We start from the raw sequence: 27,746 nt of genomic DNA on the forward strand, positions 1-27,746 counted from the left end.
AGGAAGGGGCTAGAGCTTAATTGATGTGTATTTGCTACTATATTTTCAGGGAGATTAATAACTGTGCTGAAGAACTGAATCTTAACAATACAGCAGGACAAATGCATTCATTGCAATAGAATTGGATGTCCTATCTATTACTGTGAAGTTAGGAGGAAGAAATATTTCTTTTATTCTCCATATGGATCTAAAATGTCCAAAAAACTGCCCTACAGAACTGTCCCATGTTCCAGCTGTCACACAGCTGGAATATTGTCCCTGGCTAAGTGGAACCCTGCACAGAACGTTGTTCACCAAGTGCCCTCTGCTGGCTTTTTATTCCCCCAAAAAAGTGTCTCTTGTAGCCACAAATCGAAGGGTGAAAAACAACACGGGCTTCTCAAGCCCTGACTTTCGTTTCTGCTTTTAGAAGAGAAAAGCTCTGCTGCCAAATTTGTGAACACTGCAACAACCCGCAGAGAAACATTTCCTAAAACGGGGTTTGTGTAAAACCATCAATGAGGCAAAAGGGGACAGGCAGAAGCACGGCTGAGAGACAGCAGCTCCTCCCACCCCTGCAAATTCATCCTGCAAGCACCAGAAAAGCACCTCGAGCAGGAACACATTTCTTACAATTCCCTTCCAGCAGCACAAAGCTCTTCAATGCTTCCCAAAGATAAGAAATGTCAGGAATCCGTAAGCCAGGTATTGCAGGACTCCTGGTGGAGGCTTCAAGAAGACTCTTTCACTTCTTATTTCTCATAGCATTTAGCAAAACATATTAATCATAAACTCCTGACCACTTGGCTGAAAGTTGCAAACCCATCACCAGCTCCAATCCGCCCTATGGAAGGAAAGGAAAATCCCAGCTTTGCAGACAAATCTATAATAATAATCTCTAAATGCACATCCCTCCAAATTCACACTGGAGGAATTTCCCTCCAAATTTACACTGGCTAAAAGCCAAGATGACAACCCTACATCCTCCCCCAAAGTTAAACAACTTTCATCTGCTAACAAAAAATGAAAACCAAAACAAAAAACACTAAACACAACCAAAAAAAAAAAAAAAGAAAAAAAGAAAAACCACACCACCATATCTTTGAAAACTGTGTGTATCAGAGGTTTCTAGTCAGCACAATACCGAGAAAACAGAGAGAATTTAAAAAATTAAAGGCAATTCTGGTGCATTCTCCTTTGAAAACCCCCATTCTCTCTAAATTCAGAGAAATTAAAAAAGTAGGATAAAAAGGATTGAGAACTGTAAAGAGGCACCATGTGGGTGATCCAACCAACTTCCCACAGCTGCTCACTGATGGTAACAGCAATTTTTGAAAGATCATCTTTTTTCTCAGGGCACCTGAATCTGAAGATTCAGCATCTAAGAACGACTGTGCCACCACAGCTTCACTTCCTAGGAACTGTAGATAAGAGAAACCTGAAATTGCAGCCCTCAGCCCTGCTGTGGTGAGGGAGCTATGGGAAGGTTTAACCCAGAGCTGAGTTCTTGCAGCAGAGGAAGGTGCTGTTAACAAGGCACAACAGCTGTTCTTCCACCTTGGAGATTTCAATACCATTTCTGTTACCAAATTTCTTTTAAAGCTCCTGCAGATGTGGGAAACACATGCACTTTGAAATGTTATTACATTTTATATGAACAATGACCTCCCATCCTCTGCTTAGGCTCTGTATAAAATTGATCCTAAAAAGATCCACTTTGTACAAGCAAAGGGCTATTTTTGCACTGAATTATATGGTGGCAGTATTTTAAATTCTGCTTCTTACCACCTTGATGCTGAAAATTTCATGAAGAATTTGATGCATAAGCAAAAAAGGTTTCAGAGAATGTCCAAAATCCACTTTATGAACCATGCCTACTTCCACAGTGATTTGGTGTCTGTGCATGATTCCTTTGTAACCTCATTGGAGTTGGTGATCTGCACAGGGAATCTCTGAAATCCCCAAGAAAACAGTGCCAGCACTGAAGTACAAATTCAAATCTTCTAAATCCAACTGTGATTTTTTTTTCTTTTAGTGACAAAAAATTGATCACTAGGAGGTTCCAGAAGCAAAAGTGCTTGTTCCCTGAACCCTGACTGAGCAAGCTGAGCATGCCCGACACTCACACTCAGGCTTCCCTTCACTCACCCCAATAAAAAAAGTCACCCCACACCACTGGCAAGTGTTCAGCCACAAATGACATTTGCCATACACCAAGTCAATCTCAGGCTTGAAGATTCATTTATGAAGCACAAAATTCTCCCTTGAAAATATGGGTTCACTTCAGCAAATCAGTCATGGAAGAGAAATTTTAATCCAAGGTAAGGGGTGTAATTTCGCTTGTTTGTTCATTTGAATTTGAGAAATGTTGTGTCCTGCTCAGAAGAAAGGTGACAAAAAACCTGGAAGAGGTGGAGAAGATTCTGCTGGATTCTATATGGAAAAAATGTGCAAAATTGGTGAACTGAAAAGCAGAAAAACTGCTAAAATGTACCAACCAGTGTAAGTTATCCCAGGCAGCTCCCAAACAAAAGTGAAAAGACAAGGAGAAGATAAAGGCAGAAACAAATTTATTTATACATCATTATTCCAGACATTCAATAATACTTCTTTGGAGAAAGCCTTATTACCCTAAAGCAGGGGAAGTTAGGATAATTTGAGATTGTTTTTTCCATTCACTACTTGTCATACACCTGCTTTAACAGGGCAGCTGTCCTTAGGAGTTGTGCGTCACATCAGCGGATATTCATTTCTTCCTCATTTCAAGACTTTTAAAACTATAATGGACCAATGGATGAGTTTTCCAAAGTGCTACTGGTGTGGCAGTTGTGTCCTGCTGCTGATTGGTGTTCACAATGACAGTGTGAAAGCACGATTCTTCAAAATGGAAACCAAATCTTTTCATTAACACTGAGTTAAATTAAGACGTGGAAGATGTCTCTTCCCTCAACAAGTGACCCTGGCTGTTAGTTCCCAGACACAGGCCTGAGCTTAGACACCTTGAACCATGCACTCATTCCTCTCTGCTCCCATTCTTCATCCACTAGATATGCTGCCATGTGCCAAACCCCTACATCACACCCGCCCTCAGCTTCTGAAAGGGCTTTGAGTCTTCTTCCCCCTCAGAACTGGTTTGACATTGGTGTATTGGTGTTTCAGTTCTGATTGTTTCAGAACACATCTAGTCAAGTTCTGTGCAGATGGAAAAGCTCAAGAAAATGCTCTGTGTCTCAGGCCAGGCTCCAGTCCTCTGCTGCAGTGCCCCTCCCTCAGAAAGGCACAGAAAATCCTGCAGCTGGCAATCAATCAGCTTCATATCAGCATTCACTAGAGTGTGAACAGGACAAGCAGGTGCAAATGTCTCCATTGGTCCATGAAGTTTGATGCTACACCCTAAATTTAAATATTTCTGATTTTATTTGCCAGTTAATTTTAGCACATTCTTTACCATTGCCCCAATGCCATCAAAGATATGGTGTAATGCTGTTTCACACATAAATGCTGGGGTGGTCACCACCTTATTTTTTGTATCCACATGAGCTTCGTGAAAAGGAGTTAAGGAAAACACGGAACTTGCAGATGCTGCCTGCAAAATGAACCAGCACTGACAAAACCTCACAGCTCCACTATCCTATAAAAACTTCCTCTAAATATGTTGTATCATCCAGCTATAAAGACAGCTGCAACCTATAATCCAAGCTATGACAAGGTATTTCTGGCAGAAATACAAATGCTGCATGAGAAACCTGTGGAAACACCCAGGAACACAAGAAAACCTACAAAATTCACTGATGGTAGTAAAATGTCTCAGAGTACAGTCTGCAGCATTAGACCTCAGGAAAAGGATAAAAATCTCAAAGAGAACTGACCAGCTGTAACTCATGCCACTTTTATGTGCAAATTCATGCAGCACTTGGTGTATTACTGGGTGTCCAAGGGAGCTGACTGAGAACTTTGACTCCCAGGGTGTGGTTCCACAGCACCTGTTACACAGCAGTTGTGGACAGAAGAGTTTCTAATCCTGCACTGCACCACTGCTTTCTGCCACCCACTGCACATCCCCATGAAAATCTATGTGGGAAAGCACAGACCCTACACGTGTTCATTCCTTTAATGACACATTTCTGAACTGTCTCCCAACATGGGAATTACCAGGAAAGGATATGGTTACTTCTTTCACGCAGTGCTTTGCTCCCAGCTCTTTGATGGCTCCTGCAGTCCCAGCATAAGGCCACTTGCCCCCTTCCTCCTCCTCGTGGCCCACAGTTACCTCAGCTCCAGAGAGCACCTTTGCTGCCAGCACTGGGGAAATGCAGCACAGGCTGCAACAGAAGAAACTGTAAGAGCAATTCTGCAACAGCATTAATTCCAGAACTTGCTCACAACTGACAAGATTCAAATGGAATTTCAGCCTTGAAAAGCTGAGCTACATCACAAGGCAACTTCCTCTCAGCATTTCTTCAGCTTCTCTTTGAGAAATACCTACACACACAGATCTTGAAAAACACATTTTAAAAACAGGCTACAAATGATACAAAATACAAGATACTTTTCCCAGTTCCAACAACAGCTGCACATTTCAACACAACACAGGTTGTCTCCATGCTCACACCTCCAAACAAATGCCATCCAACACTCACATACATACCCAATAGGTTTGCCTGCTTTGTGGAAATCTTTCAGGACTCGCTCAACTTCTCTGTTCACTTTGCAATCCTTCCCATCAACAGCAAAGGTAGATCTGTCACAACAAGAAACCCCCACAAAGCTCAGTATAAACCTACAAACAGAGGTATTTGCCCATCTGCTGTGAAACTGGCTCCAAAAGATCATCCCAAACTCACAGCCACTAAAAAATTGGTTTAAAACACTCTGGAGATGACCATCAATGCTTTAGCCAAAATGTCTCTCTTCTAAAACTTTGGTCTGCCAGAAAGTGCCTTACTTAATAAAAACATCTTAAAATGAGAATTATCAAATCAGCTTTCTAGGATTACTGAGAAGTTGAACAGCCATCTTTTCAAAGAAGAAAAATATGTAAGAAGAAAAGGGAAGTAACATTCATGTTTCTCAAAGCCAACAAAAAGCTATTTCAATAGCAAGATTATCAGTATTCCACATGGCTAACACTTCTTGTTCCTTTTTTTTTTTTTTTTTTTTTGAGCCAGCTGTTGTTTTATAATTATAAAGTAACAGGGGATTTCCTGGTAGGCAGAGAGAAGAAACAGTAACAACACTACAAGCACCCAAAACCATTTAAGTTTTACCTTCACTTCCCTCAGGCCCAAAAAGAAACACCACTAGGGGGAGTAAAAAGGATTTATGCATTATCTAAACTCTTGAATTCTCATCAACATTGCTCAGAGAACTAAAAACAAGAAGACGACAAGACTTTGAAAGAATGATCCTTATTAATTATTAGGAGTTACATAGGTAGTAAATAAGGCCATTTATGGATTTTGTTGTGTGAATCTTGGTTCACAGAATGACAGAATGGTTTGTGCTGAAAGGGACCTCAAAGATCATCTCATTCCTACCCCTCTGCCATAAGCAGGGACAACTCCCTCTAAATCACGTTGCTCCAAGCTCCATCCAACCTGGCTTTGAACACTGCCAGGCATGGGGCATCCACAGCTTCTCTGGACAACCTGTTCCAGTGTCTCACCACCCTTACAGCAAGCAGCTGCTTCTTAATATCTCATCTAAACCTACTGTCTTTCAGTTCAAATTCATTCCTCTTTGTACCATCACACCAGACCCTTGCAAAAAGTCTCTTGCCATCTTTTCTGCATGTTTCCTTCAGCTACTGAAAGGCTGCTATTAGATCAGCCCAAAGCCTTCTCTTTGCCAGGCTGAGTATGCACGGTGAATTATGAATATTTAGTTGAGGAATGTGATGCTTGGTTGGCACTCACAAGTTTTTGGCAGCTCCGAATCCACCGGGGAATATCACAGCATCATGGTCTGCTGTGGTGAGCTTAGCCAGGCTTGCGATTTTACCACGAGCGATTCTTGCAGACTCCACTAAAACATTCCTTGAAGCACCAGAAATAAAACAATGTGATTAATTAAGCATTTGCACACAGAAGAGTGTAAATAAAGTCTTGCAGAGGAAGAGGAGGGTGAGGAAGGGAGGAAGCCAGAACATTGGTACTTAGTAACTGAAGCTATTGATGGTTCTGAAATGCTACTGCTGGGAAACACAGGCACTGACAGACTGTAGATAATCAAGTCCAGAAAACTCAGGCAGCATCTTCTCTCCAAGAAAACCACCACAGCTGGCTTAAAGCTACTAAAGGCACCTAGCCAAGAGCTACAAGAGCCATTCCAGAATGCCCAACACATCACAGACTTACCTAGACTCAGCTTCAGCTGGTTGCCCTTTACTGTGGTCAATGACGTGCATCTGAGGGACATCTGGAGCAAACATCTGAACCTCAGCGCCCCCACGGCTCAGGTGTACCAGCACACTACAAAAACAGAGATACAACGTGCAGAAAACTCTAAGGGACAGGCTTTATCTGACCCCTAAATGTGCTGCAAATATTCCACCAACTGACTTTGAGAGATGAGGAAAAACACACATCCTACCAAAGCAGGCAACCAGGAACAACAAAAGCTTCCTTTTTACAAGTCTCCAGGTGTTATGGAAGAATCTCACAATTAACACAGTCATTAACATTGAATCTAGGTCTAGGTGACACATCTCTTATTAACTCACAGGAAGAATTAACTCCACTTAGACATTAACAATTCTGCTGTTAGATTTAGCCCCAGGAACGGAAACTCAAGCAGTTCTGAAATGAAGTCTGTATTTAACTCTCTTGGGACTGAATCTGGAACTCTGAGTTTCTGTTTCTGAAGAGAGTCTTTCCCAGACTCACTGTTCTGGCATCACACACTCAGTGCTCAATCTTTGCACAGTCACTGGGTTCCACAAGAATGCAGCCTGAGCTCACAATTAGGCTGTGAGAAAACTGTGAGAAAGCCTCATCATTCATCTCTTTAGGGAATTCTGATGGCCAGAGACAGCAAAACTAAAATAAACAAACTGCTGCAATGTAATGGAGGCTTTTTTGGAGCCCACAGCCCAACTTACGCTGATGCTTCGTGGATTTCTGTGCCATCGTAAACCCTGATGAGAGCCATCGCTTGGTCTATAAGAGTTCTTTATTTGTATTCTGGTTGTTCCCTCAGTTAGAGAGGCCCTTCTGCAATCAGAAGGTTTAAAAGGTAATATATGTGTAGTTTTACTGGCCTTAAAAGTCTGGACTGCCTGCCCTCATCTCAAGAACTCTATGACTTCTGAAAATCTGCTAGCCACGTAAGCAGCCCAGCATTTCTCAGGAATTGCAGAATCCCACAATAATTGAGGCTGGAAAAGATCATCGAGTCCAACACTTAGCACTGCCAAGTCCACCATTAAACCATGTCCCTCAGAGCCACATCTATCTCTTAAATCCCCTCAGGGAGTTCAGTTAAAGAATCTCAACATTTTAGTGCCAGCTGCATGTGAGGACACAGCCCCTGACGGATCAGCAGGCAGAGAGAGAGGAGAGACAAATTCCCCTGCCAGCAGTGCCCCTGTCCAGAGGGCTGCCAGAAAAACAGTCTGGTAGCAGCAAGGACTTCAAAACATATGTAACTTATAAGCTAAAGTCCATGTTTTGTGTCACAAACGAACCAGGAGCCAGTGCATTTTAGGATCAAGCTTTCCTCTTTGCAAAGGGTGCCACAAGGCAAAGGGATGTCAAAACAGCACATCCTGAAATAATTTGGTCAGGCTGTGCTAATTGCATTCCCACATAGTGCTGTATGTAGCAACAAGCCAGACTGGAATTATAAAATTCCTTAATCATCACACTGACAGCCACATCAAAAAAGACAAGGTATCACATCTTTTAGCCAATGCAGATGGAATTTTTTTTTGGGGTGCAGGTGTGACTTGGCTGTCTTCTTCCTTTAACATTATCCTCCTTTCCCTTCTTTCCCTTCAGACTTTTCCTTTTCCTTAAACCTTTTCTCTTAGCCTTTCTTTTCTAAACTATTGGTCAGATTTTGGGTTTATATCTCACCCCAGGTACCTTCCAGTTACACTGTACATAAGACATCCAAAACCTCTCCCTCTCCCCTGATTCCTCCCCTTCCCCTCCCCATATCACTCACACAGCTCTGCCTTTCATCAACAGGCACTGTGGGAATGCTGAGTTAGCCTATACTAGTTACATACTAAGAACTGCATTTTTCTCCACTTTTACATGGAATTAAGAAGGTGTTTCCATACATTCTGAGTATGGAAAGATATTTCACAAAAGAAAGTTGAAACAGCAAAAAACAAACAAAAAACCCCCAACTAAAACAAATATATTCCTACACCTAGTTTATAATTACTTTTTCTCTTCCTTTTTTCTAAATTCTTTTTCTGTCTCATCCTTTGAGAAGAAAGGACTATCAGAAATGTATCACTACACACGATACACTCAGGGTATGGCATAAGAACACAGGCCAAGCAGTTCCTCTCTCCATAAGAGCAAGAATTTTAAGAATGAGGATCTGAAGCAAACAAATGAAGGGAAGGAGGAGAAGGAGGTTCATGGCATTTTCCAAGTGATGACATCTACTGATGCCAATCTTTTCTTGCCTGCTAAAAATTGTTGTGCTGGGCTTCTTGGTCAGAGATGGGAAAGAGACCGAGCCAGGGCAGGAGTGGTGCAAGAATTGAGCTGCAAGGACCCAGAGGAGCCCTGGCAGGGCTGTGCTCAGTGCCAAAGGACAGAAGCAACCCCAAGAGCCACCTGTGCAGCCTCCCCCAGCCTCCAGGTAATTCCCCCAGGACACTGGAGGATGTTCCTTTTCACCTGCCCTGCTCCATTGGCATCCCTGCCCACCACGTACTGACAGGTCACTGAGGATGTCATGTAAATAGGGTTGCAATGTAAACTGTCATGTAAATTGCAAAACCAGATATGCAGGTGGTCTTAAAATTGCATTTAAGGAATCCAGAGTGGTAGCACAGAGTCCTTCTTGTGCTCCCAGCCCAGTTTCACCTTTATTGCTGGAATAAAGAGAGGATTTCTGCTGCCTTTTTTTTTCACAGTGCCCTCCTACAAAGTAGAGGAAAACTAAAACACAAGGAAATCCATTTCAGTAACACCTGCATGGCTAAAACAACCTTGCAATTTCAGCCCCACACCAGAGTCTTTTACAGGAATCCCTTTACAGCACAAAAGGGAGGCAAACTTCCAAATTGCTTTGAACCCAGAAGTCACTAATGCTGAAATCTCAGTGGTAGCATTTTCCCAGTGACAAGCCATACAAAGCCCTTTTGATGCAGGCAGCTCAAAGCATTTTTATAAATCCAGGGAGCTCCCCAACACCATCCCTGCACACTGCTGGAAAGAGTCATTCCTGGTCTAGGGGGAGAAAGATGAAGCAGTACAATTTTTTTTCAGCTGACACTGTTGGCAGATCAAAAACCTCAGTCAAGATTCCTCACTTTGTTTTGGGTTTGTTTTGTGCCAACAGCAGGAGAAACTTCCTAGCTACTGCTTTACACAGTATTGGGCATTTATTCTATCAGCAGCATCATTTCTTGGTCATAAACTGAAAAATATTAGAAGTCTAATCATGTAAATGGACTAATGTATTCATTCTCAGAGTGTATTTTGAAAATAAAACACTTGTAATACTAACTGCACAAGGATGCAGACACATCCAGTGTATTGATATGGAACTAAAAGCTTTTAGTAATAGGCCCAGTATAAACATATGAGCTAGATAATATAGTATTCAATTTCTACCAACTTTACCCAAAAAATTGTAGAACTTTACGGCTGCTGTGAAAAGTTACTGAAAAGATTGGTGTTAATAGATTATCACCTTTAAATCAAGCCCATTGAAATTGGTTTGTAAAGCCATGATATGAATAAGACTCTGATGTTTTCATGTTTTTAAAATGCTTCACATGGCATAAACTTTTTATACTTGAGTCCACCTACTATGCTAGCATTTATTTCCTTGTTGTATCATCCATCTGTTTTTAAATGTAATCATTGCTGTGAGTTGTGTGTGCAGCTCCGTGCTGTGTGAGCACCTCCACTGACAAGTGTGAGCTGTGTGACCACGGAAGGGCCTGGGTGACCTCTAAATGTTGTTTGCAACTCTCCTTTTTTTATGACTCAGATTGCAGCAGCACGTGGGACGTTTAAATGTCCCTGTTTATTGTCTTTTCCCAGAGCTGTACCTCACGCCATTCCCAGCAGTTATCTACAACCACCATTCCAATTTCCTGCAAGTGAAGGTTTGAGTGACCAGCACACCTTGAGCTGTCCTTCCTTGGCTGGGTGGTGACACAGGAATTGTAGCTAGCAGGGCACTAATAACTATTTTCCATGTAATTTTAAATCTAGTTTCCTTTTTCTCCTTTTTTTTTTCCTTTTTTTTTTTCTTTTTCTTTTTTTTTTTTTGTTTGTTTGTTTGTGGTTTTTTGTGGTGTTTTTTTTCTTTTTCTTTTTCTTTTTTTTTTTTCAGCTGTGCCAGATCCAATTTATTCTGGAGCTGTGGTTGCTGGAGCCCAGCGGGCTCGGAACGGCGGGGAGGGGACAAACCCGAGCTCCTGGGGACATCTGGGGGGGACAAACCCGAGCTCCTGGGGACATCTGGGGGGGCTGCTGGTGGCAGGACAGCCCCGTCCCCGCAGGGAGGGGCTGGAAGAGCCCCCCGGGATTGTGCAAAGCTGGGACCTGAGACACCCTGGCACTGCTGAAGTGAAGGAGGGGCTGAGCACCCACCCTGCCCTGCACCCCGGCTCCAAGGCCCCCCTCCTGCTGAGGGCAGTCAGGACACCCCAAACCCGACCTGGCCACGATCACTGCAGGGGTGGGGACAGTGGCACCCCCAGAAGGGACACAGCAGAGTCCTGGCCAGCCCTGGCACTTCCCAACACATCCTGGGAGCGGGGCTGGGCTGCCCCGGGATTCCTGTGCAGGGAAAGCAGCTCCCCGTGCTGCTGCTGCTGCAGGGCGTGGGGACAGCAGAGACCTGGAGACCCCCGGGCCCCTGGGCAGGGCGTGGGGACAGCAGAGACCTGGAGACCCCCGGGCCCCTGGGCAGGGCGTGGGGACAGCAGAGACCTGGAGACCCCCGGGCCCCTGGGCAGGGCGTGGGGACAGCAGAGACCTGGAGACCCCCGGGCCCCTGGGCAGGGCGTGGGGACAGCAGAGACCTGGAGACCCCCGGGCCCCTGGGGCCCCTGGCCGTGCTTCCAGCTCCGTGAGGGGCTCTGGGAGCAGCCGGAGCCGGGACAGCCCCGGCCCTGCTCCTCCTCCCTGCCCCTCAGCCCCTCAGTGGCTGGCGCTGCCCTCGCTGTCCGAGTAGGCTCCCAGCAAACCCAGCGAGGACGTGGCTGCTGCTGCTGCTGCTGCTGGAAGGGAGCCGGTGCTGGCCGCGGTGCCCCCGGTTCCCGGCCCGTTCTCCAGGGCAGGATCTGGCTGCTGCCTCCTGCGGGCCACCAGCCCGGCCAGCTGGGCCCTGGTGCTGAGCTTGCCCACGCTGCGCTCCCAGCTCGCCGTCCTCGGCCTCTTGCTCTGGGGCTGGGGGTCCTCCTGCAGGATGTCCGTGGGTTTTGTCGGGGCCGAGGCACCGGGCCGGGGTTTGGCCGGTTCGGAGTCGGAGTCCAGCAGGAGCCGGCGGTGCTGCGCCTGCTCCAGCATGGCCTTCATCTCCTGCTCGTCCTCCTCCTGCTCCTTGCGCGTCTGCTTCAGCATGGCCTCAAAATCCACGTTGGCCTGGCGCTGGTTGAGCTCCTTCAGCTCCTGCAGGTTCTCCACGACCTCCATCTCCAGCTTGGAGTCCTTGGTTCGGTTCTCCAGGACCTTCATGGGGTTGTTGAGCTCCTCCTCTTCCCTCTCCTTCTGCAGCCTCTTCTCCTCCTCCTCCAGGAGCTTCTCTGCCTGGAAGTTCCTGGTGGCGCCGTGCTCCATGGTGTAATCCGTGTTCTCGGGGTCTGTCTTGAAGGTGAGCTCGGCCAGGCAGCGCGTGCACTTGATGTAGAAGCGGAAGAGGGGCAGCCCCAGGTAGAGCTCGTTCTGCACCGTCTCCTTGCGGGCGTTGAACTTCTTGCCCTTGTAGATGTACTCCCCACACGTCTTACACCTCATGTTGAAGGGGGCCATGAGCCTCACCACGTACTGCCGGTCCTTCGGGAGCTTGAGCTTCGGGATCTTGGCCGGATCGAAGTCCGGGGGGTAATATTTGTTCAGCACTTTCCGTTCCGACATCGCTGCGGCTTCTCCCGAGCCCGGTGCCGGTGCCGGTGCCGCCGCCGCTGCCCCCGCGCCGCCCGCCGCTTCCTTGCTGCATCACCTGTGCCCTCCTTGTTGTGCCTTCGGCCCCGCCTGCCTTCTCGTCTTTCGCACCGCCTCCCGGCTCTGGCAGCTGAGCCACGTCCTGCTTGTCTTCATTGTGCCCGAGAGGGGAAGAAATGCTCTCTACAACTGAGAGCATTTCTTGCCCTCTCCCTGCACAGCCGGCCAGAGCCGAACAAAGGGAGGGGCAAAGCGGAGCTGCATTCTCAGCCGCGGAATGCGTGGAATGCATGGAATTTCTACTGAAGCGCTTAGCTACCTTAGTCGTTTTCTTTTGTTTCTTTATCTTGGAGAGGGAAACAGAGGGACAGGGAGTTTGTTTTTCTCCGGCTAAAATTACGGCTTTGCTCTTTACAGCGAATGTTTGCAAGGTAGTTATTGCTTTTTCCCAAATTACGCTTAACTCTGAACGTATCTTTGCTCTTTTTCCCGGTAAAACTACAGCGTCCCATATGAATCTTCCTTTTTCCTTCCATCCTGCTTCACTAAAAAGAAGCGATGGCAGCTTTGGCTTTCGTTCTTTCTGAACCCATAGGGCTAGCTGTTCCATATTAGTTCTTATCTTATCGCCCCTCTGGGAGGCACTGATGGCTACACGCTGAAAATCAGCAGGGTAATCTCTTGCCATCGTTTCTTTTTAAAGTCTTTTTGACTCCTTCTGCGATCGCTGCTTACCTTCTTTCCGTCAAGTTTTTGGTTTTTTTTCATTGTGTTCAGTAACATGTTCACGATATGGGATAAGGGTGGAATGTCCTGGGGTGACAGGACATTTTCATGTTTCTGTTCCCATGTTCTCAGTCTGTTTTGTCTATAGCTGAGCCCCTCCTCCGGCTTTTGCTTTTGGCTTGCTTCCTGCTAGCTTTAGGCTGCTTTGCTGGCTTTGCTCTCTTGCTTTCTGCTTTTTGCTTGCTTTTTTGCCATTTTTTCTGCTTTTGTCTTTCCCCTTCTTTCCTTCCTCTCTTCCCTGAAGACATCGGACCTGCTTCGGGCCCTGATTCGGGAACATCAAGGGAAAACCCCCCGGAGTCTGCACCTGAAAGAAGCTTTAGCACCTCCCCAGCAGAGACTGCTCACCCTCTCTTGGACTGGTGAAAACATTTCTTGTCATCTCGGACTGTTTTCCTGTGTTGGGGAGTGTTTTTTCGTTGCTTCTCAATAAACAAGTTTTTTCCACTTTTCCTCTGAGGAAATTCCTCCCGAACCCGGTGGTGGGGGAGGGAGTTGTGGGGATTTTTCCCCTAAATTTGTCCTAAACTAGGACAAGGTGCAGGATTATCTAAGTTCCCACTCTGAAAAAAATTATAAGTGTGTGCATATTCACACATATCAAATACTGCTAGCTTGCAAAGCCACAGACACTCCAAGAAACAGTGTGTTTCCTCTCAGGGATATTTCTAGGCCTGGTAAAAGTCCTTCCCAACAAACCTTCGTTTCAGTCACGTTGGCCATAACACCACTAGTGTTTAAATAAAACCAAAACAACAAAGCAAAAGGAAACAAAAAACCCATCCCTACCAAAAAACCCCAAACCTCACTGTGAACCTTTATGACTTTATTCTACACTTATCTTCATTTTTTTCCTAGATATCTATATCACAGGAAGGGGCTAGAGCTTAATTGATGTGTAATTGCTACTATATTTTCAGGGAGATAAATAACTGTGCTGAAAAACCGAATCTTAACAACACAGCAGGACAAATGCATTCATTGCAATAGAATTGGATGTCCTATCTATTATTGTGTGTTATAAACGCCAGGACAAATTTATTGCCAAATTCAATAGTTTGGTTTATTAACATCCAAATCACAAAATTTAGAATCAAATTATAACAATTTCAAACAATAAAAACAAAACAATACGAACCCCACGAACAGCAAACTTACTTGACCGAAGTTCTCCCGGGAAAAGTAGAGCCAAGGGTGACCCCAGAGACACAGGACCTGGCAGCCTTGTCTCTAGCTGGGTTCACAAACTTGCCCACCTAAAGACCCAACTTAAATACACTTAGTTTCCCCCTCGGCAACTTTCCTCCCATTGTTTCTCTAATCATCGACCATTAACTTTATTTACATTAATTCCCGAAAGGGTCCCCGGGCACATTCAAATGCTAATGTCCAGAGTTAGTCCTTGCTTTGAGTAACTGTCGTAGAGGTGTGTGATGACCGGTGTAAGTCCTCGCTGGCACGTCTTTGCTGGCACGTAGCGTTTGACCTGTTGCGAGTCCCAATGAGTTGAGCTGCACGTAGGCAGGGGCAAGTCGTTCTCACCTTCCATTTTTGGAACCCGGAAGATCAGGGAGGTGCTTTACAGAAATTCATACAATATATATCACAGTTCCCAATCTATAATTATTTATAAAACATGAATTAAATAACCATATTTCCCACAACTCCCCCATTTCTTTTCTTTTGTCAATAATTTTAATTCATGTTTTGTATTTAACTTAATTGTTTTCCTTTCTCGAGTTTCCCGTTCCTTGGAGAAACACCTGACCAGCGATTCCTGAACCATGTTTGCCTTTTCTGCTTTTCTTCTATCTTTCCAATTCCCATGTCCCTGACTGCCTTTGAGTGCCAGCTAGTTACTTGTGTCTTAACAGGGGTAACTTTTTGGAGGAGCCTTATGTCACACTCCCTAGAGTGATCCGCAGAGGCTTCCCTCTGTCTGGCCCAGCGTCTGTCGGGTTGCAACCGAACAACGGGGAAGTTTCTTCGCGACAGCAGGGGCTCTCTGCTCGGACCCTCGGGGTGGTTCGGACGGCACACCTCCTTTTTTAAAAATTCCCCACCGAGATTACTTTACTTGCTCTGCCACCCACGGCACTACATTAGTTCGACGGCACTCCGTGGCTAACACTTGGGCCTTTAGATCCAATTTTCCCTTTAACCCCTTTTCGTATATTGAATACCACCCGGGATACTTTGGTTCTATCAATCCCAAACGTGTGGCACAGTTTAAGAATCGCATAGTCAGAGTCTGTTTTTCCTCAGAACACCTGGGGCATAACCCCAGCGGCCCCCCCACCCCCACTTGCAGTGCACCACCCAAATTTCAAGACAATAATTGTATTTGAAATGGATATATGGATTGCAGGGGGGCATCCAGGTTCAGAGCAGCGCATGGATATTTCTTCTGCCATTTGTTTCTGATATCCTGGGGTTGGAGTTCTTTCTCTTTAAATTTCTGGAGCTCCGGATTCACCCTTCCTGATGTTCTAACACCTTCCTTCTGGTTACCCTTCCCTCTCTCAGTCCTCCTTGTCGGGTGGTTATTAAGTTTCCTTTGAGGCTCCTCTAGGCTGCAGCTTAATGTTTCCAGGGTGTTGGCATCCTCGGTGCAGCCGGACCCTCAGATCTCCGGGGGAAGAGATGACCTTCCATTCGGGGTTTTCCCTCGGGGCTGTTAGTTTCTTAACCCTGGAGGCGTGTGTCCAGCCTCTTTCAGCTGTTCGGATGGTTGTATCTGTAGTTAAAAGGACAAGAAAGGGTCCCTCCTAATGAGGGGTTAATGACACCGCTTTCCAAGCTCTGATCAGTACTTTACCTCCTGGTTGTATCTCATGAATATACATCGAAATCCTGCAACTTCCTCAGATTGAATTTACCTAATACAAAATTCCAAACCAGCCCAATACTACAAGAATATTGTATAAAGAGAATCCCTGTCATGTCTACCATTCAGAAAATCTGAATATTAGAACAAGTTATCTAATAGTACATTCACACCTTTACCATAAAAACAATTTTGTCCCTGGATCACTATGATTCTCACCTCACTATCCACCCAATGTACCATACCATCCAGAATTTTTCCCCTTTTTTGCACTGTTACAGGAAAAATCAGAAAGAAAATTTTTCTTCTTATTAAACGAGGTTTATACTGAAACATACAAACAATTCTTTTTACATCCTACCAATACTTCTGACAGTGTCCACTGGATATATAGCGAGCAAACAATAAACACTAAGACTACTCCAAATCCCATAGTATTAACACAGGTTTTAGCTTTTTAAAGAAAAATTCAGTTTAAAAAATCATAGATGAGCACAAACAATTTGGGCTTATTTCAAGAATCAAACTCAGCACATTCAGAGTGATTTGGCATACAGACAAACATTCATAAAACCCAGTATCCTACAATGCTCGGTGACAACAGCAGTTTCCCGGACAATCAGCTGTTAAGGTTACACACATCCTCACTCAGTTTCTACAGCCTCAGTGTAATGAGTCTGCACTGCTGCTAATTAACTGAACTACAAATTTATATTCCAGACCCCTACTCAGCACATTCTCAGATACACACAGCCAAAAGAAGGACGCAACTTGAGTGAGACAATGAGACCACCTTGTCCCTATTTTCGATGTGCACCCTGCCATGGCCATTCTCACTCAGCCTCCAAGAAGCATCTGCCTTCACAACTGCTTCTCACCCTTGCTTCAGCCACCCCTAATGATCAGCAAAATTAACACAATTCCAGAAGCACTATCGGACCTTTCAGCTCTGCTGTTAGCTTGATGGCGACACTTCTTATTTTGGTTTGTAATTCCACTGCCTCGTAGCAATTGTGACTACACTCCTCAGATCCTCCCCAGGACCGAAACTGGGCGGGGTTTCAAGGAGCAGCAGTACGGAGTTCTAACTCCGGGGAATTTACCAGAATTGCCTCATATTTCAATAGCCGGGATTCAGTAAGCCATTTAAAACATACCCCACCGGTTTCCTGGCTCCCGCCCACTCCTGTGTAAGAACTCCATACGCCGTGTGATTGCTAACATCCACGAAAAGCTGGAACTCCCGGTTAATATACCGGGGCAGTTCCCATCAACTACTCGTGCAGATCCGTCTACAAACCATTTCTCACAGACAGGATCAGCTGCAGACCCCTATTTCAGCGTGGCAAGATACAATCCTGCAGCAGTAGCTGAAGTGACTTCTTCCCTTCATCAGAGAGCCAATTCAAACAGTCAGTGAGTAGTACAACTTAATAAAGGATAACTTTAAGCAAAATTTGTACAAATTAAGAGAAAAACTTAAGACCTCACCCATAATCCTGGGGGAGTATTTTAACAAGACAGAAAAAAACAAAGCACACCAAATAGAAGAAACTATTACAAAGAGCAGAACTTACTCTGTAATAAACCATACATTACTTAAATTCGGAACTTAAAACCCAGAAGTTTTCCAAAGCCAGGAGTCACTGTAAACATCAGGCCCCGGTAATCAGACAGCTTTATCTAGTACAATTATCAGAACATTAACACTACTGCTTTTTACTTCAGTCCAAAAAAACTTCACAAACTTAGCCTTTCTTAACAAACAAACTCGAGATAACTTGTGCCTAATTCCCAAAGTAAAGCTCCTGTATTTGCTATACATTCTTGCGTATTATTAAACTTAAATACACAAGCAAACACCGACCAAACTTAACACCGGTGACAAAATGCTGCCTCTCATACATCACTTACTCTCCACCAGAAAAACACAGGCACCAGGGCAACCTCAAGGTTCACATCCTCCAAATTGAGGAGCAAGTAAGAAGACATAATATCAAAGGGACAACACAAACCATCTAAAATTAAGAATCCCGGTTCCCAACTAGATAAAATACATACAGAATAGGAACTGCAAAGAATAAAGAAAAATCCTGTAACTACCAACACAGAGAATTATACCACTTTCCCAACTTAATACTAGAATCCTGACTCCAATTACCATTCCAACACTATCTCGACAGAAAGATTTAGTTTCCTGCCTCTCAACAGCCGCTTTAATTTGGACTTCACCGGCCACATGCTTCAACCTTTTGAAAGAAAAACTGAAACACACAAAACCCTTGCAGTACACTGTCTGCCAACACAAATGCCATATTCCTGCTCAAGCTGACAATCCGAATTCAAAATGTAGCAATTGTTTCAAACATAGACGAGCTACATCCACCATACTATCAACCTTTTGATTTGCACAAAATCCTCACATACAGTAGACAGACAACTAAAAGGAAGATATATTTTCAGCTTTTCAAGAACAAACACCTAGGTATTTCCTACGCATAAGTATAGCTCCCATTCTTGGTCTCTTCTCTCAATACTTTTATCTATTTTTGCTTCTTATTTCGCCTTACAGGGCGGTTTTCTGCCCCGGGCAGCCTTGTCTAATCACTTTAAAACTGCCGCTTTCCTTCGTCTCCCGGCAACCATGGACTGACTCGCCCTGCCGCTTGCGGGAAGGGGCGGGTTTCGTTCCATTCCCACGTTAGTGAAAAGAAAAAGAAAAAAAACAACTCCGCCGATCTCGTCCAGGAGAAAAAAAACTCTTAAAGCAAAATACACAACTCTAGGGAGTCTCCAAAATGTATTCAGCCTGAAGTAAAAGATCTACCACCACCAAGGAAAAGAGTAGGCAAGATTCCTTTTAATCCCTTTTCTATCTTTTTCTCCTTTTGCAGACTCACGTGAATTTTCGCATTTCTAATTTGCACGCTTCCCAACACCACTAGTTATTCTCTAATGCATTCCAATTCACCTTTGGTAATTTCTGTTTTGCTCTACTGTCAAATTTCTTACGGGAATGCTTCTTTTCCCCCATTTTTCCTCCCGGGCCATTCTTGCTCTCACACCAACTGTCCCACCCCGAATCCCTCCCGGGCTCTTCAAGATCTCCTTCGGGGGTCCTGGTTTTAGCCAGGGCTCTAACTGGTATATACCTGTCTGGTTTATTCTTCCACCCTTCGTTTTCCTTACCCTTCTTCTCTTTTTCTCCATATTTTAGCGTCGGTGGCCGAGGTGCGGGGTCAGGACCAGAAACGGGGGCAGGATTCCCTCTCGGGAATCTCCTTGAACGGGAGGGAGGTTTCTGGAGTGGCCGCTGAGCTCGGGGCTCCGCATGGGTCTCGGATGGCAGTGTTAACTCTGCCCCTGAGAAGGCCGGGGAGGAGGAAGTGGTAGGGGTAGGGGCTGGCAGGACGGGGGCCACCGAGCCGTGAGAGAAGTTTATCCCGTAGTCCAGTTCATTCCGTGTTTCCCTTTCCTCAGAACACAGCTTTACTCGTACCTCATACCATAACAGAACATATGCCAATTCCTCAAATTCTCTCCTTTTCTTCTTCGCTACATGTTCCCACAGAGCTTCCCACGCCCATTCGTCAAAAGTACCAAACACAGGCCATATAATATTAGGTCCTATCTCCTTTCCTCCCCAAACATTCATACACAAATAAATCATCCGATCTTTAGATGCTCCTCTCCTAATTGGGCATTCTTGCCAACCTTGCAACAACTTTCCTAATGGACTTTTCCGAGGAATTTCAAGATCAGCCCTCGCTGAGGTTTCCCTTAAAGAATCCTCCCGATCTCTGCTGAGATCTGATCCCATACTCCCCGTGGCACAGAAGTTATGGGATACCAAAAATTAAATCCCGAGTTTCCGAACTCGATGCCGTTAACTTAATGATCCAGCGGATGACCGTTCCGTGGATGTTCGGTTAACGGCGGGGCTCTGTAACCGCCACCGAAAAAATTAAGCGACCCCCCTGGTCGCGGTCAAGAAGGCTTACTCGTCCCCGAACTCAAAAAGGGACGTCCTCTTTCCTTCAGGACCCCTGGTGACCTCCCCCACCCCGTCGGGTAGCACTCACACACGAAGCGAAATATCACACGTTCCAATCGCTTCCCCGTCGGTCGGCCGTGTCCCTCGCGGGAGCAGCGGAAACGCGACCTTAAGGTCCGCTCTCGCTTCGTGATAAATCACGTCTCATTCACACACACACTCACACACACATACACGTTCTCAAGCACTTGGTCACCCCCACTCAACCACGCTATACTTACGGTCCTTTTCCTGCGTGGATTCTTCGTGCACTTAGATTTTTACGAGTGAAACAATACCGCGGTTCCAGGGGAAAACCCCTGCTGAGTTCCCGAGCCCCCCCAAGCTAGCTTGTCCTAATGCTTAATCCCTTTGCTGTTGTGGGTTCTGGGTTCGTAAAGCCAGTTCGTTCTTCCGGACTTACCCGCTCTGCCAGGCCGCTTTTTACGGCGGGGCGCCCCCCGGTCAGAAGCAGGGATCCGTAGAATATTCAAAACTGGCCCCGCTGTTGGGCATCAAAATTGTTATAAACGCCAGGACAAATTTATTGCCAAATTCAATAGTTTGGTTTATTAACATCCAAATCACAAAATTTAGAATCAAATTATAACAATTTCAAACAATAAAAACAAAACAATACGAACCCCACGAACAGCAAACTTACTTGACCGAAGTTCTCCCGGGAAAAGTAGAGCCAAGGGTGACCCCAGAGACACAGGACCTGGCAGCCTTGTCTCTAGCTGGGTTCACAAACTTGCCCACCTAAAGACCCAACTTAAATACACTTAGTTTCCCCCTCGGCAACTTTCCTCCCATTGTTTCTCTAATCATCGACCATTAACTTTATTTACATTAATTCCCGAAAGGGTCCCCGGGCACATTCAAATGCTAATGTCCAGAGTTAGTCCTTGCTTTGAGTAACTGTCGTAGAGGTGTGTGATGACCGGTGTAAGTCCTCGCTGGCACGTCTTTGCTGGCACGTAGCGTTTGACCTGTTGCGAGTCCCAATGAGTTGAGCTGCACGTAGGCAGGGGCAAGTCGTTCTCACCTTCCATTTTTGGAACCCGGAAGATCAGGGAGGTGCTTTACAGAAATTCATACAATATATATCACAGTTCCCAATCTATAATTATTTATAAAACATGAATTAAATAACCATATTTCCCACATTGTGAAATTAGGAGGAAGAAATATTTCTTTTATTCTCCATATGGATCTAAAATGTCCAAAAAACTGCCCTACAGAACTGTCCCATGTTCCAGCTGTCACACAGCTGGAATATTGTCCCTGGCTAAGTGGAACCCTGCACAGAACGTTGTTCACCAAGTGCCCTCTGCTGGCTTTTTATTCCCCCAAAAAAGTGTCTCTTGTAGCCACAAACCGAAGGGTGAAAAACAGCACGGGCTTCTCAAGCCCTGACTTTCGTTTCTGCTTTTAGAAGAGAAAAGCTCTGCTGCCAAATTTGTGAACACTGCAACAACCCGCAGAGAAACATTTCCTAAAACGGGGTTTGTGTAAAACCATCAATGAGGCAAAAGGGGACAGGCAGAAGCACGGCTGAGAGACAGCAGCTCCTCCCACCCCTGCAAATTAATCCTGCAAGCACCAGAAAAGCACCTCGAGCAGGAACACATTTCTTACAATTCCCTTCCAGCAGCACAAAGCTCTTCAATGCTTCCCAAAGATAAGAAATGTCAGGAATCCGTAAGCCAGGTATTGCAGGACTCCTGGTGGAGGCTTCAAGAAGACTCTTTCACTTCTTATTTCTCATAGCATTTAGCAAAACATATTAATCATAAACTCCTGACCACTTGGCTGAAAGTTGCAAACCCATCACCAGCTCCAATCCGCCCTATGGAAGGAAAGGAAAATCCCAGCTTTGCAGACAAATCTATAATAATAATCTCTAAATGCGCGTGGAATTTCCCTCCAAATTTACACTGGCTAAAAGCCAAGATGACAACCCTACATCCTCCACCAAAGTTAAACAACTTTCACCTCATAACAAAAAATGAAAACCAAAACAAAAAACACTAAACACAACCAAAAAGAAAAAAAAAGAAAAAAAGAAAAACCACACCACCATATCTTTGAAAACTGTGTGTATCAGAGGTTTCTAGTCAGCACAATACTGCAAAATTAAAGAGAATTTTAAAAACTAAAGGCAATTCTGGTGCATTCTCCTTTGAAAACCCCCATTCTCTCTAAATTCAGAGAAATTAAAAAAGAAGGGTAACAAGAGTTGAGAACTGTAAAGAGGCACCATGTGGGTGATCCAACCAACTTCCCATAGCTGCTCACTGATGGTAACAGCAATTTTTGAAAGATCATCTTTTTTCTCAGGGCACCTGAATGTGAAGATTCAGCATCTAAGAACGACTGTGCCACCACAGCTTCACTTCCTAGGAACTGTAGATAAGAGAAACCTGAAATTGCAGCCCTCAGCCCTGCTGTGGTGAGGGAGCTATGGGAAGGTTTAACCCAGAGCTGAGTTCTTGCAGCAGAGGAAGGTGCTGTTAACAAGGCACAACAGCTGTTCTTCCACCTTGGAGATTTCAATACCATTTCTGTTACCAAATTTCTTTTAAACCTCCTGAAGATGTGGGAAACACATGCACGTTGAAATGTTATTACATTTTAAATGAACAATGACCTCCCATCCTCTGCTTAGGCTCTGTATAAAATTGATCCTAAAAAGATCCACTTTGTACAAGCAAAGGGCTATTTTTGCACTGAATTATATGGTGGCAGTATTTTAAATTCTGCTTCTTACCACCTTGATGCTGAAAATTTCATGAAGAATTTGATGCATAAGCAAAAAAGGTTTCAGAGAATGTCCAAAATCCACTTTATGAACCATGCCTACTTCCACAGTGATTTGGTGTCTGTGCATGATTCCTTTGTAACCTCATTGGAGTTGGTGATCTGCACAGGGAATCTCTGAAATCCCCAAGAAAACAGTGCCAGCACTGAAGTACAAATTCAAATCTTCTAAATCCAACTGTGATTTTTTTTTCTTTTAGTGACAAAAAATTGATCATTAGGAGGTTCCAGAAGCAAAAGTGCTTCTTCCCTGAACCCTGACTGAGCAAGCTGAGCATGCCCGACACTCATACTCAAGCTTCCCTTCACTCACCCCAATAAGAAAAAGTCACCCCACACCACTGGCAAGTGTTCAGCCACAAATGGCATTTGCCATACACCAAGTCAATCCCAGGCTTGAGGATTCATTTATGAAGCACAAAATTCTCCCTTGAAAATATGGGTTCACTTCAGCAAATCAGTCATGGAAGAGAAATTTTAATCCAAGATAAAGGGTGTCATTTCGCTTGTTTGTTCATTTGAATTTGAGAAACGTTGTGTCCTGCTCAGAAGAAAGGTGACAAAAAACCTGGAAGAGGTGGAGAAGATTCTGCTGGATTCTATATCGAAAAAATGTGCAAAATTGGTGAACTGAAAAGCAGAAAAACTGCTAAAATGTACCAACCAGTGTAAGTTATCACAGGCAGCTCCCAAACAAAAGTGAAAAGACAAGGAGAAGATAAAGGCAGAAACAAATTTATTTATACATCATTATTCCAGACATTCAATAATACTTATTTGGAGAAAGCTTTATTACCCTAAAGCAGGGGAAGTTAGGATAATTTGAGATTGTTTTTTCCATTCACTACTTGTCATACACCTGCTTTAACAGGGCAGCTGTCCTTAGGAGTTGTGCGTCACATCAGCGGATATTAATTTCTTCCTCATTTCAAGACTTTTAAAACTATAATGGGCCAATGGATGAGTTCTCCAAAGTGCTACTGGTGTGGCAGTTGTGTCCTGCTGCTGATTGGTGCTCACAATGACAGTGTGAAAGCAGGATTCTTCAAAATGGAAACCAAATCTTTTCATTAACACTGAGTTAAATTAAGACGTGGAAGATGTCTCTTCCCTCAACAAGTGACCCTGGCTGTTAGTTCCCAGACACAGGCCTGAGCTTAGACACCTTGAACCATGCACTCATTCCTTTCTGCTCCCATTCTTCATCCACTAGATATGCTGCCATGTGCCAAATCCCTACAGCACACCCGCCCTCAGCTTCTGAAAGGGCTTTGAGTCTTCTTCCCCCTCAGAACTGGTTTGACATTGGTGTATTGGTGTTTCAGTTCTGATTGTTTCAGAACACATCTAGTCAAGTTCTGTGCAGATGGAAAAGCTCAAGAAAATGCTCTGTGTCTCAGGCCAGGCTCCAGTCCTCTGCTGCAGTGCCCCTCCCTCAGAAAGGCACAGAAAATCCTGCAGCTGGCAATCAATCAGCTTCATATCAGCATTCACTAGAGTGTGAACAGGACAAGCAGGTGCAAATGTCTCCATTGGTCCATGAAGTTTGATGCTACAGCCTAAATTTAAACATTTCTGATTTTATTTGCCAGTTAATTTTAGCACATTCTTTACCATTGCCCCAATGCCATCAAAGATATGGTGTAATGCTGTTTCACACATAAATGCTGGGGTGGTCACCACCTTATTTTTTGTATCCACATGAGCTTCGTGAAAAGGAGTTAAGGAAAACACGGAACTTGCAGATGCTACCTGCAAAATGAACCAGCACTGACAAAACCTCACAGCTCCGCTATCCTATAAAAACTTCCTCTAAATATGTTGTATCATCCAGCTATAAAGACAGCTGCAACCTATAATCCAAGCTATGACAAGGTATTTCTGGCAGAAATACAAATGCTGCATGAGAAACCTGTGGAAACACCCAGGAACACAAGAAAACCTACAAAATTCACTGATGGTAGTAAAATGTCTCAGAGTACAGTCTGCAGCATTAGACCTCAGGAAAAGGATAAAAATCTCAAAGAGAACTGACCAGCTGTAACTCATGCCACTTTTATGTGCAAATTCATGCAGCACTTGGTGTATTACTGGGTGTCCAAGGGAGCTGACTGAGAACTTTGACTCCCAGGGTGTGGTTCCACAGCAGCAGTTACACAGCAGTTGTGGACAGAAGAGTTTCTAATCCTGCACTGCACCACTGCTTTCTGCTACCCACTGCACATCCCCATGAAAATCTATGTGGAAAAGCACAGACCCTACACGTGTTCATTCCTTTAATGACACATTTCTGAACTGTCTCCCAACATGGGAATTACCAGGAAAGGATATGGTTACTTCTTTCACGCAGTGCTTTGCTCCCAGCTCTTTGATGGCTCCTGCAGTCCCAGCATAAGGCCACTTGCCCCCTTCCTCCTCCTCGTGGCCCACAGTTACCTCAGCTCCAGAGAGCACCTTTGCTGCCAGCACTGGGGAAATGCAGCACAGGCTGCAACAGAAGAAACTGTAAGAGCAATTCTGCAACAGCATTAATTCCAGAACTTGCTCACAACTGCAAGATTCAAATGAATTTCAGCCTTGAAAAGTTGAGCTACATCACAAGGCAATTTCCTCAGCTTCTCTTTGAGAAATACCTACACACACAGATCTTGAAAAACACAGTTTAAAAACAGGCTACAAATGACACAAATACAAGATACTTTTTCGAGTTACAACAACAGCTGCACATTTCAACACAACACAGGTTGTCTCCATGCTCACACCTCCAAACAAATGCCATCCAACACTCACATACATACCCAATAGGTTTGCCTGCTTTGTGGAAATCTTTCAGGACTCGCTCAACTTCTCTGTTCACTTTGCAATCCTTCCCATCAACAGCAAAGGTAGATCTGTCACAACAAGAAACCCCCACAAAGCTCATTATAAACCTACAAACAGAGGTATTTGCTTATCTGCTGTGAAACTGGCTCCAAAGGATCATCCCAAACTCACAGCCACTAAAAAATTGGTTTAAAACACTCTGGAGATGACCATCAATGCTTTAGACAAAATGTCTCTCTTCTAAAACTTTGGTCTGCCAGAAAGTCCCTTACTTAATAAAAACATCTTAAAAGGAGAATTATCAAATCAGCTTTCTAGGATTACTGAGAAGTTGAACAGCCATCTTTTCAAAGAAGAAAAATATGTAAGAAGAAAAGGGAAGTAACATTCATGTTTCTCAAAGCCAACAAAAAGGCATTTCAATAGCAAGATTATCAGTATTCCACATGGCTAACACTTCTTGTTCCTTTTTTTTTTTTTTTTTTTTTTGAGCCAGCTGTTGTTTTATAATTATAAAGTAACAGGGGATTTTCCAGTAGGCAGAGAGAAGAAACAGTAACAACACTACAAGCACCTAAAACCATTTGTTTTACCTTCACTTCCCTCAGGCCCAAGAAGAAACACCACTAGGGGGAGTAAAAAGGATTTATGCATTATCTAAACTCTTGAATTCTCATCAACATTGCTCAGAGAATTTAAAACAAGAAGACGACAAGACTTTGAAAGGAATTATCCTTATTAATTATTAGGAGTTACATAGGTAGTAAATAAGGCCATTTATGGATTTTGTTGTGTGAATCTTGGTTCACAGAATGACAGAATGGTTTGTGCTGAAAGGGACCTCAAAGATCATCTCATTCCTACCCCTCTGCCATAAGCAGGGACAACTCCCTCTAAATCACGTTGCTCCAAGCTCCATCCAACCTGGCTTTGAACACTGCCAGGCATGGGGCATCCACAGCTTCTCTGGACAACCTGTTCCAGTGTCTCACCACCCTTACAGCAAGTAGCTGCTTCTTAATATCTCATCTAAACCTACTGTCTTTCAGTTTAAATTCATTCCTCTTTGTACCATCACACCAGACCCTTGCAAAAAGTCTCTTGCCATCTTTTCTGCACGTTTCCTTCAGCTACTGAAAGGCTGCTATTAGATCAGCACAAAGCCTTCTCTTTGCCAGGCTGATTATGCATGGTGAATTATGAATATTTAGTTGAGGAATGTGATGCTTGGTTGGCACTCACAAGTTTTTGGCAGCTCCGAATCCACCGGGGAATATCACAGCATCATGGTCTGCTGTGGTGAGCTTAGCCAGGCTTGCGATTTTACCACGAGCGATTCTTGCAGACTCCACTAAAACATTCCTTGAAGCACCAGAAATAAAACAATGTGATTAATTAAGCTTCTGCACACAGAACAGTGTAAATAAAGTCTTGCAGAGGAAGAGGAGGGTGAGGAAGGGAGGAAGCCAGAACACTGGTACTTAGTAACTGAGCTATTGATGGTTCTGAAATGCTACTGCTGGGAAACACAGGCACTGACAGACTGTAGATAATCAAGTCCAGAAAACTCAGGCAGCATCTTCTCTCCAAGAAAACCACCACAGCTGGCTTAAAGCTACTAAAGGCACCTAGCCAAGTGCTACAAGAGCCATTCCAGAATGCCCAACACATCACAGACTTACCTAGACTCAGCTTCAGCTGGTTGCCCTTTACTGTGGTCAATGACGTGCATCTGAGGGACATCTGGAGCAAACATCTGAACCTCAGCACCCCCACGGCTCAGGTGTACCAGCACACTACAAAAACAGAGATACAACGTGCAGAAAACTCTAAAGGACAGGCTTTATCTGACCCCTAAATGTGCTGCAAATATTCTACCAACTGACTTTGAAAGATGAGGAAAAACACACATCCTACCACAGCAGGCAACCAGGAACAACAAAAGCTTCCTTTTTACAAGTCCCCAGGTGTTATGGAAGAATCTCACAATTAACACAGTCATTAACATTGAATCTAGGTCTAGGTGACACATCTCTTATTAACTCACAGTAAGAATTAATTCCACTTAGGCATTAACAATTCTGCTGTTAGATTTAGCCCCAGGAAAGGAAACTCAAGCAGTTCTGAAATGAAGTCTGTATTTAACTCTCTTGGGACTGAATCTGGAACT

At 44.4% G+C, this 27,746-nt stretch overlaps 3 protein-coding genes across 3 annotated transcripts; all 3 read right to left on the reverse strand.

The window, feature by feature from the left end:
* Positions 1-2,532: 2,532 nt before the first annotated feature.
* Positions 2,533-8,056, reverse strand: LOC134548362 (glutamine amidotransferase-like class 1 domain-containing protein 3, mitochondrial). The gene is made up of 6 exons (XM_063393085.1): positions 7,079-8,056; positions 6,336-6,449; positions 5,895-6,014; positions 4,628-4,720; positions 4,145-4,301; positions 2,533-3,523 (listed from the first exon to the last, which is right to left on the reverse strand). The coding sequence occupies exons 1-6, from the start codon at positions 7,126-7,128 to the stop codon at positions 3,395-3,397; spliced, it is 663 nt and encodes a 220-aa protein (XP_063249155.1). The 5' UTR covers positions 7,129-8,056; the 3' UTR covers positions 2,533-3,394.
* Positions 8,057-10,901: 2,845 nt separating this feature from the next.
* LOC134548361 (splicing factor YJU2-like) lies at positions 10,902-12,336 on the reverse strand. Its single transcript, XM_063393084.1, has 2 exons — positions 11,204-12,336; positions 10,902-11,019 (listed from the first exon to the last, which is right to left on the reverse strand). The coding sequence occupies exon 1, from the start codon at positions 12,255-12,257 to the stop codon at positions 11,322-11,324; it is 936 nt and encodes a 311-aa protein (XP_063249154.1). The 5' UTR covers positions 12,258-12,336; the 3' UTR covers positions 10,902-11,019; positions 11,204-11,321.
* Positions 12,337-23,472: 11,136 nt separating this feature from the next.
* LOC134548364 (glutamine amidotransferase-like class 1 domain-containing protein 3, mitochondrial) lies at positions 23,473-27,372 on the reverse strand. Its single transcript, XM_063393087.1, has 5 exons — positions 27,259-27,372; positions 26,819-26,938; positions 25,552-25,644; positions 25,085-25,241; positions 23,473-24,463 (listed from the first exon to the last, which is right to left on the reverse strand). Exons 1-5 carry the CDS (start codon positions 27,330-27,332, stop codon positions 24,335-24,337), a joined length of 573 nt encoding a protein of 190 aa, XP_063249157.1. The 5' UTR covers positions 27,333-27,372; the 3' UTR covers positions 23,473-24,334.
* Positions 27,373-27,746: the final 374 nt, after the last annotated feature.

This window comes from Prinia subflava, chromosome 3, assembly GCF_021018805.1.
Source record: "Prinia subflava isolate CZ2003 ecotype Zambia chromosome 3, Cam_Psub_1.2, whole genome shotgun sequence".
NCBI lineage: Eukaryota > Metazoa > Chordata > Aves > Passeriformes > Cisticolidae > Prinia > Prinia subflava.

Bases quoted from the DNA above. Each gene is read 5' to 3' on its own strand.
- LOC134548362 (XM_063393085.1), bottom strand. From the start codon at position 7,128: ATGGCTCTCATCAGGGTTTACGATGGCACAGAAATCCACGAAGCATCA. The intron at 6,450-7,078 runs GTAAGTTGGGCT...CTGTTTTTGTAG, and splicing joins GAAATCCACGAAGCATCAGC to TGTGCTGGTACACCTGAGCC. The intron at 4,721-5,894 runs GTGAGTGCCAAC...TTGTTGTGACAG, and splicing joins TTCGGAGCTGCCAAAAACTT to ATCTACCTTTGCTGTTGATG.
- LOC134548361 (XM_063393084.1), bottom strand. From the start codon at position 12,257: ATGTCGGAACGGAAAGTGCTGAACAAATATTACCCCCCGGACTTCGAT.
- LOC134548364 (XM_063393087.1), bottom strand. From the start codon at position 27,332: ATGTTTGCTCCAGATGTCCCTCAGATGCACGTCATTGACCACAGTAAA. The intron at 25,645-26,818 runs GTGAGTGCCAAC...TTGTTGTGACAG, and splicing joins TTCGGAGCTGCCAAAAACTT to ATCTACCTTTGCTGTTGATG. The intron at 24,464-25,084 runs ATATCCTTTCCT...ACTCCTTTTCAC, and splicing joins ACTGCGTGAAAGAAGTAACC to GAAGCTCATGTGGATACAAA.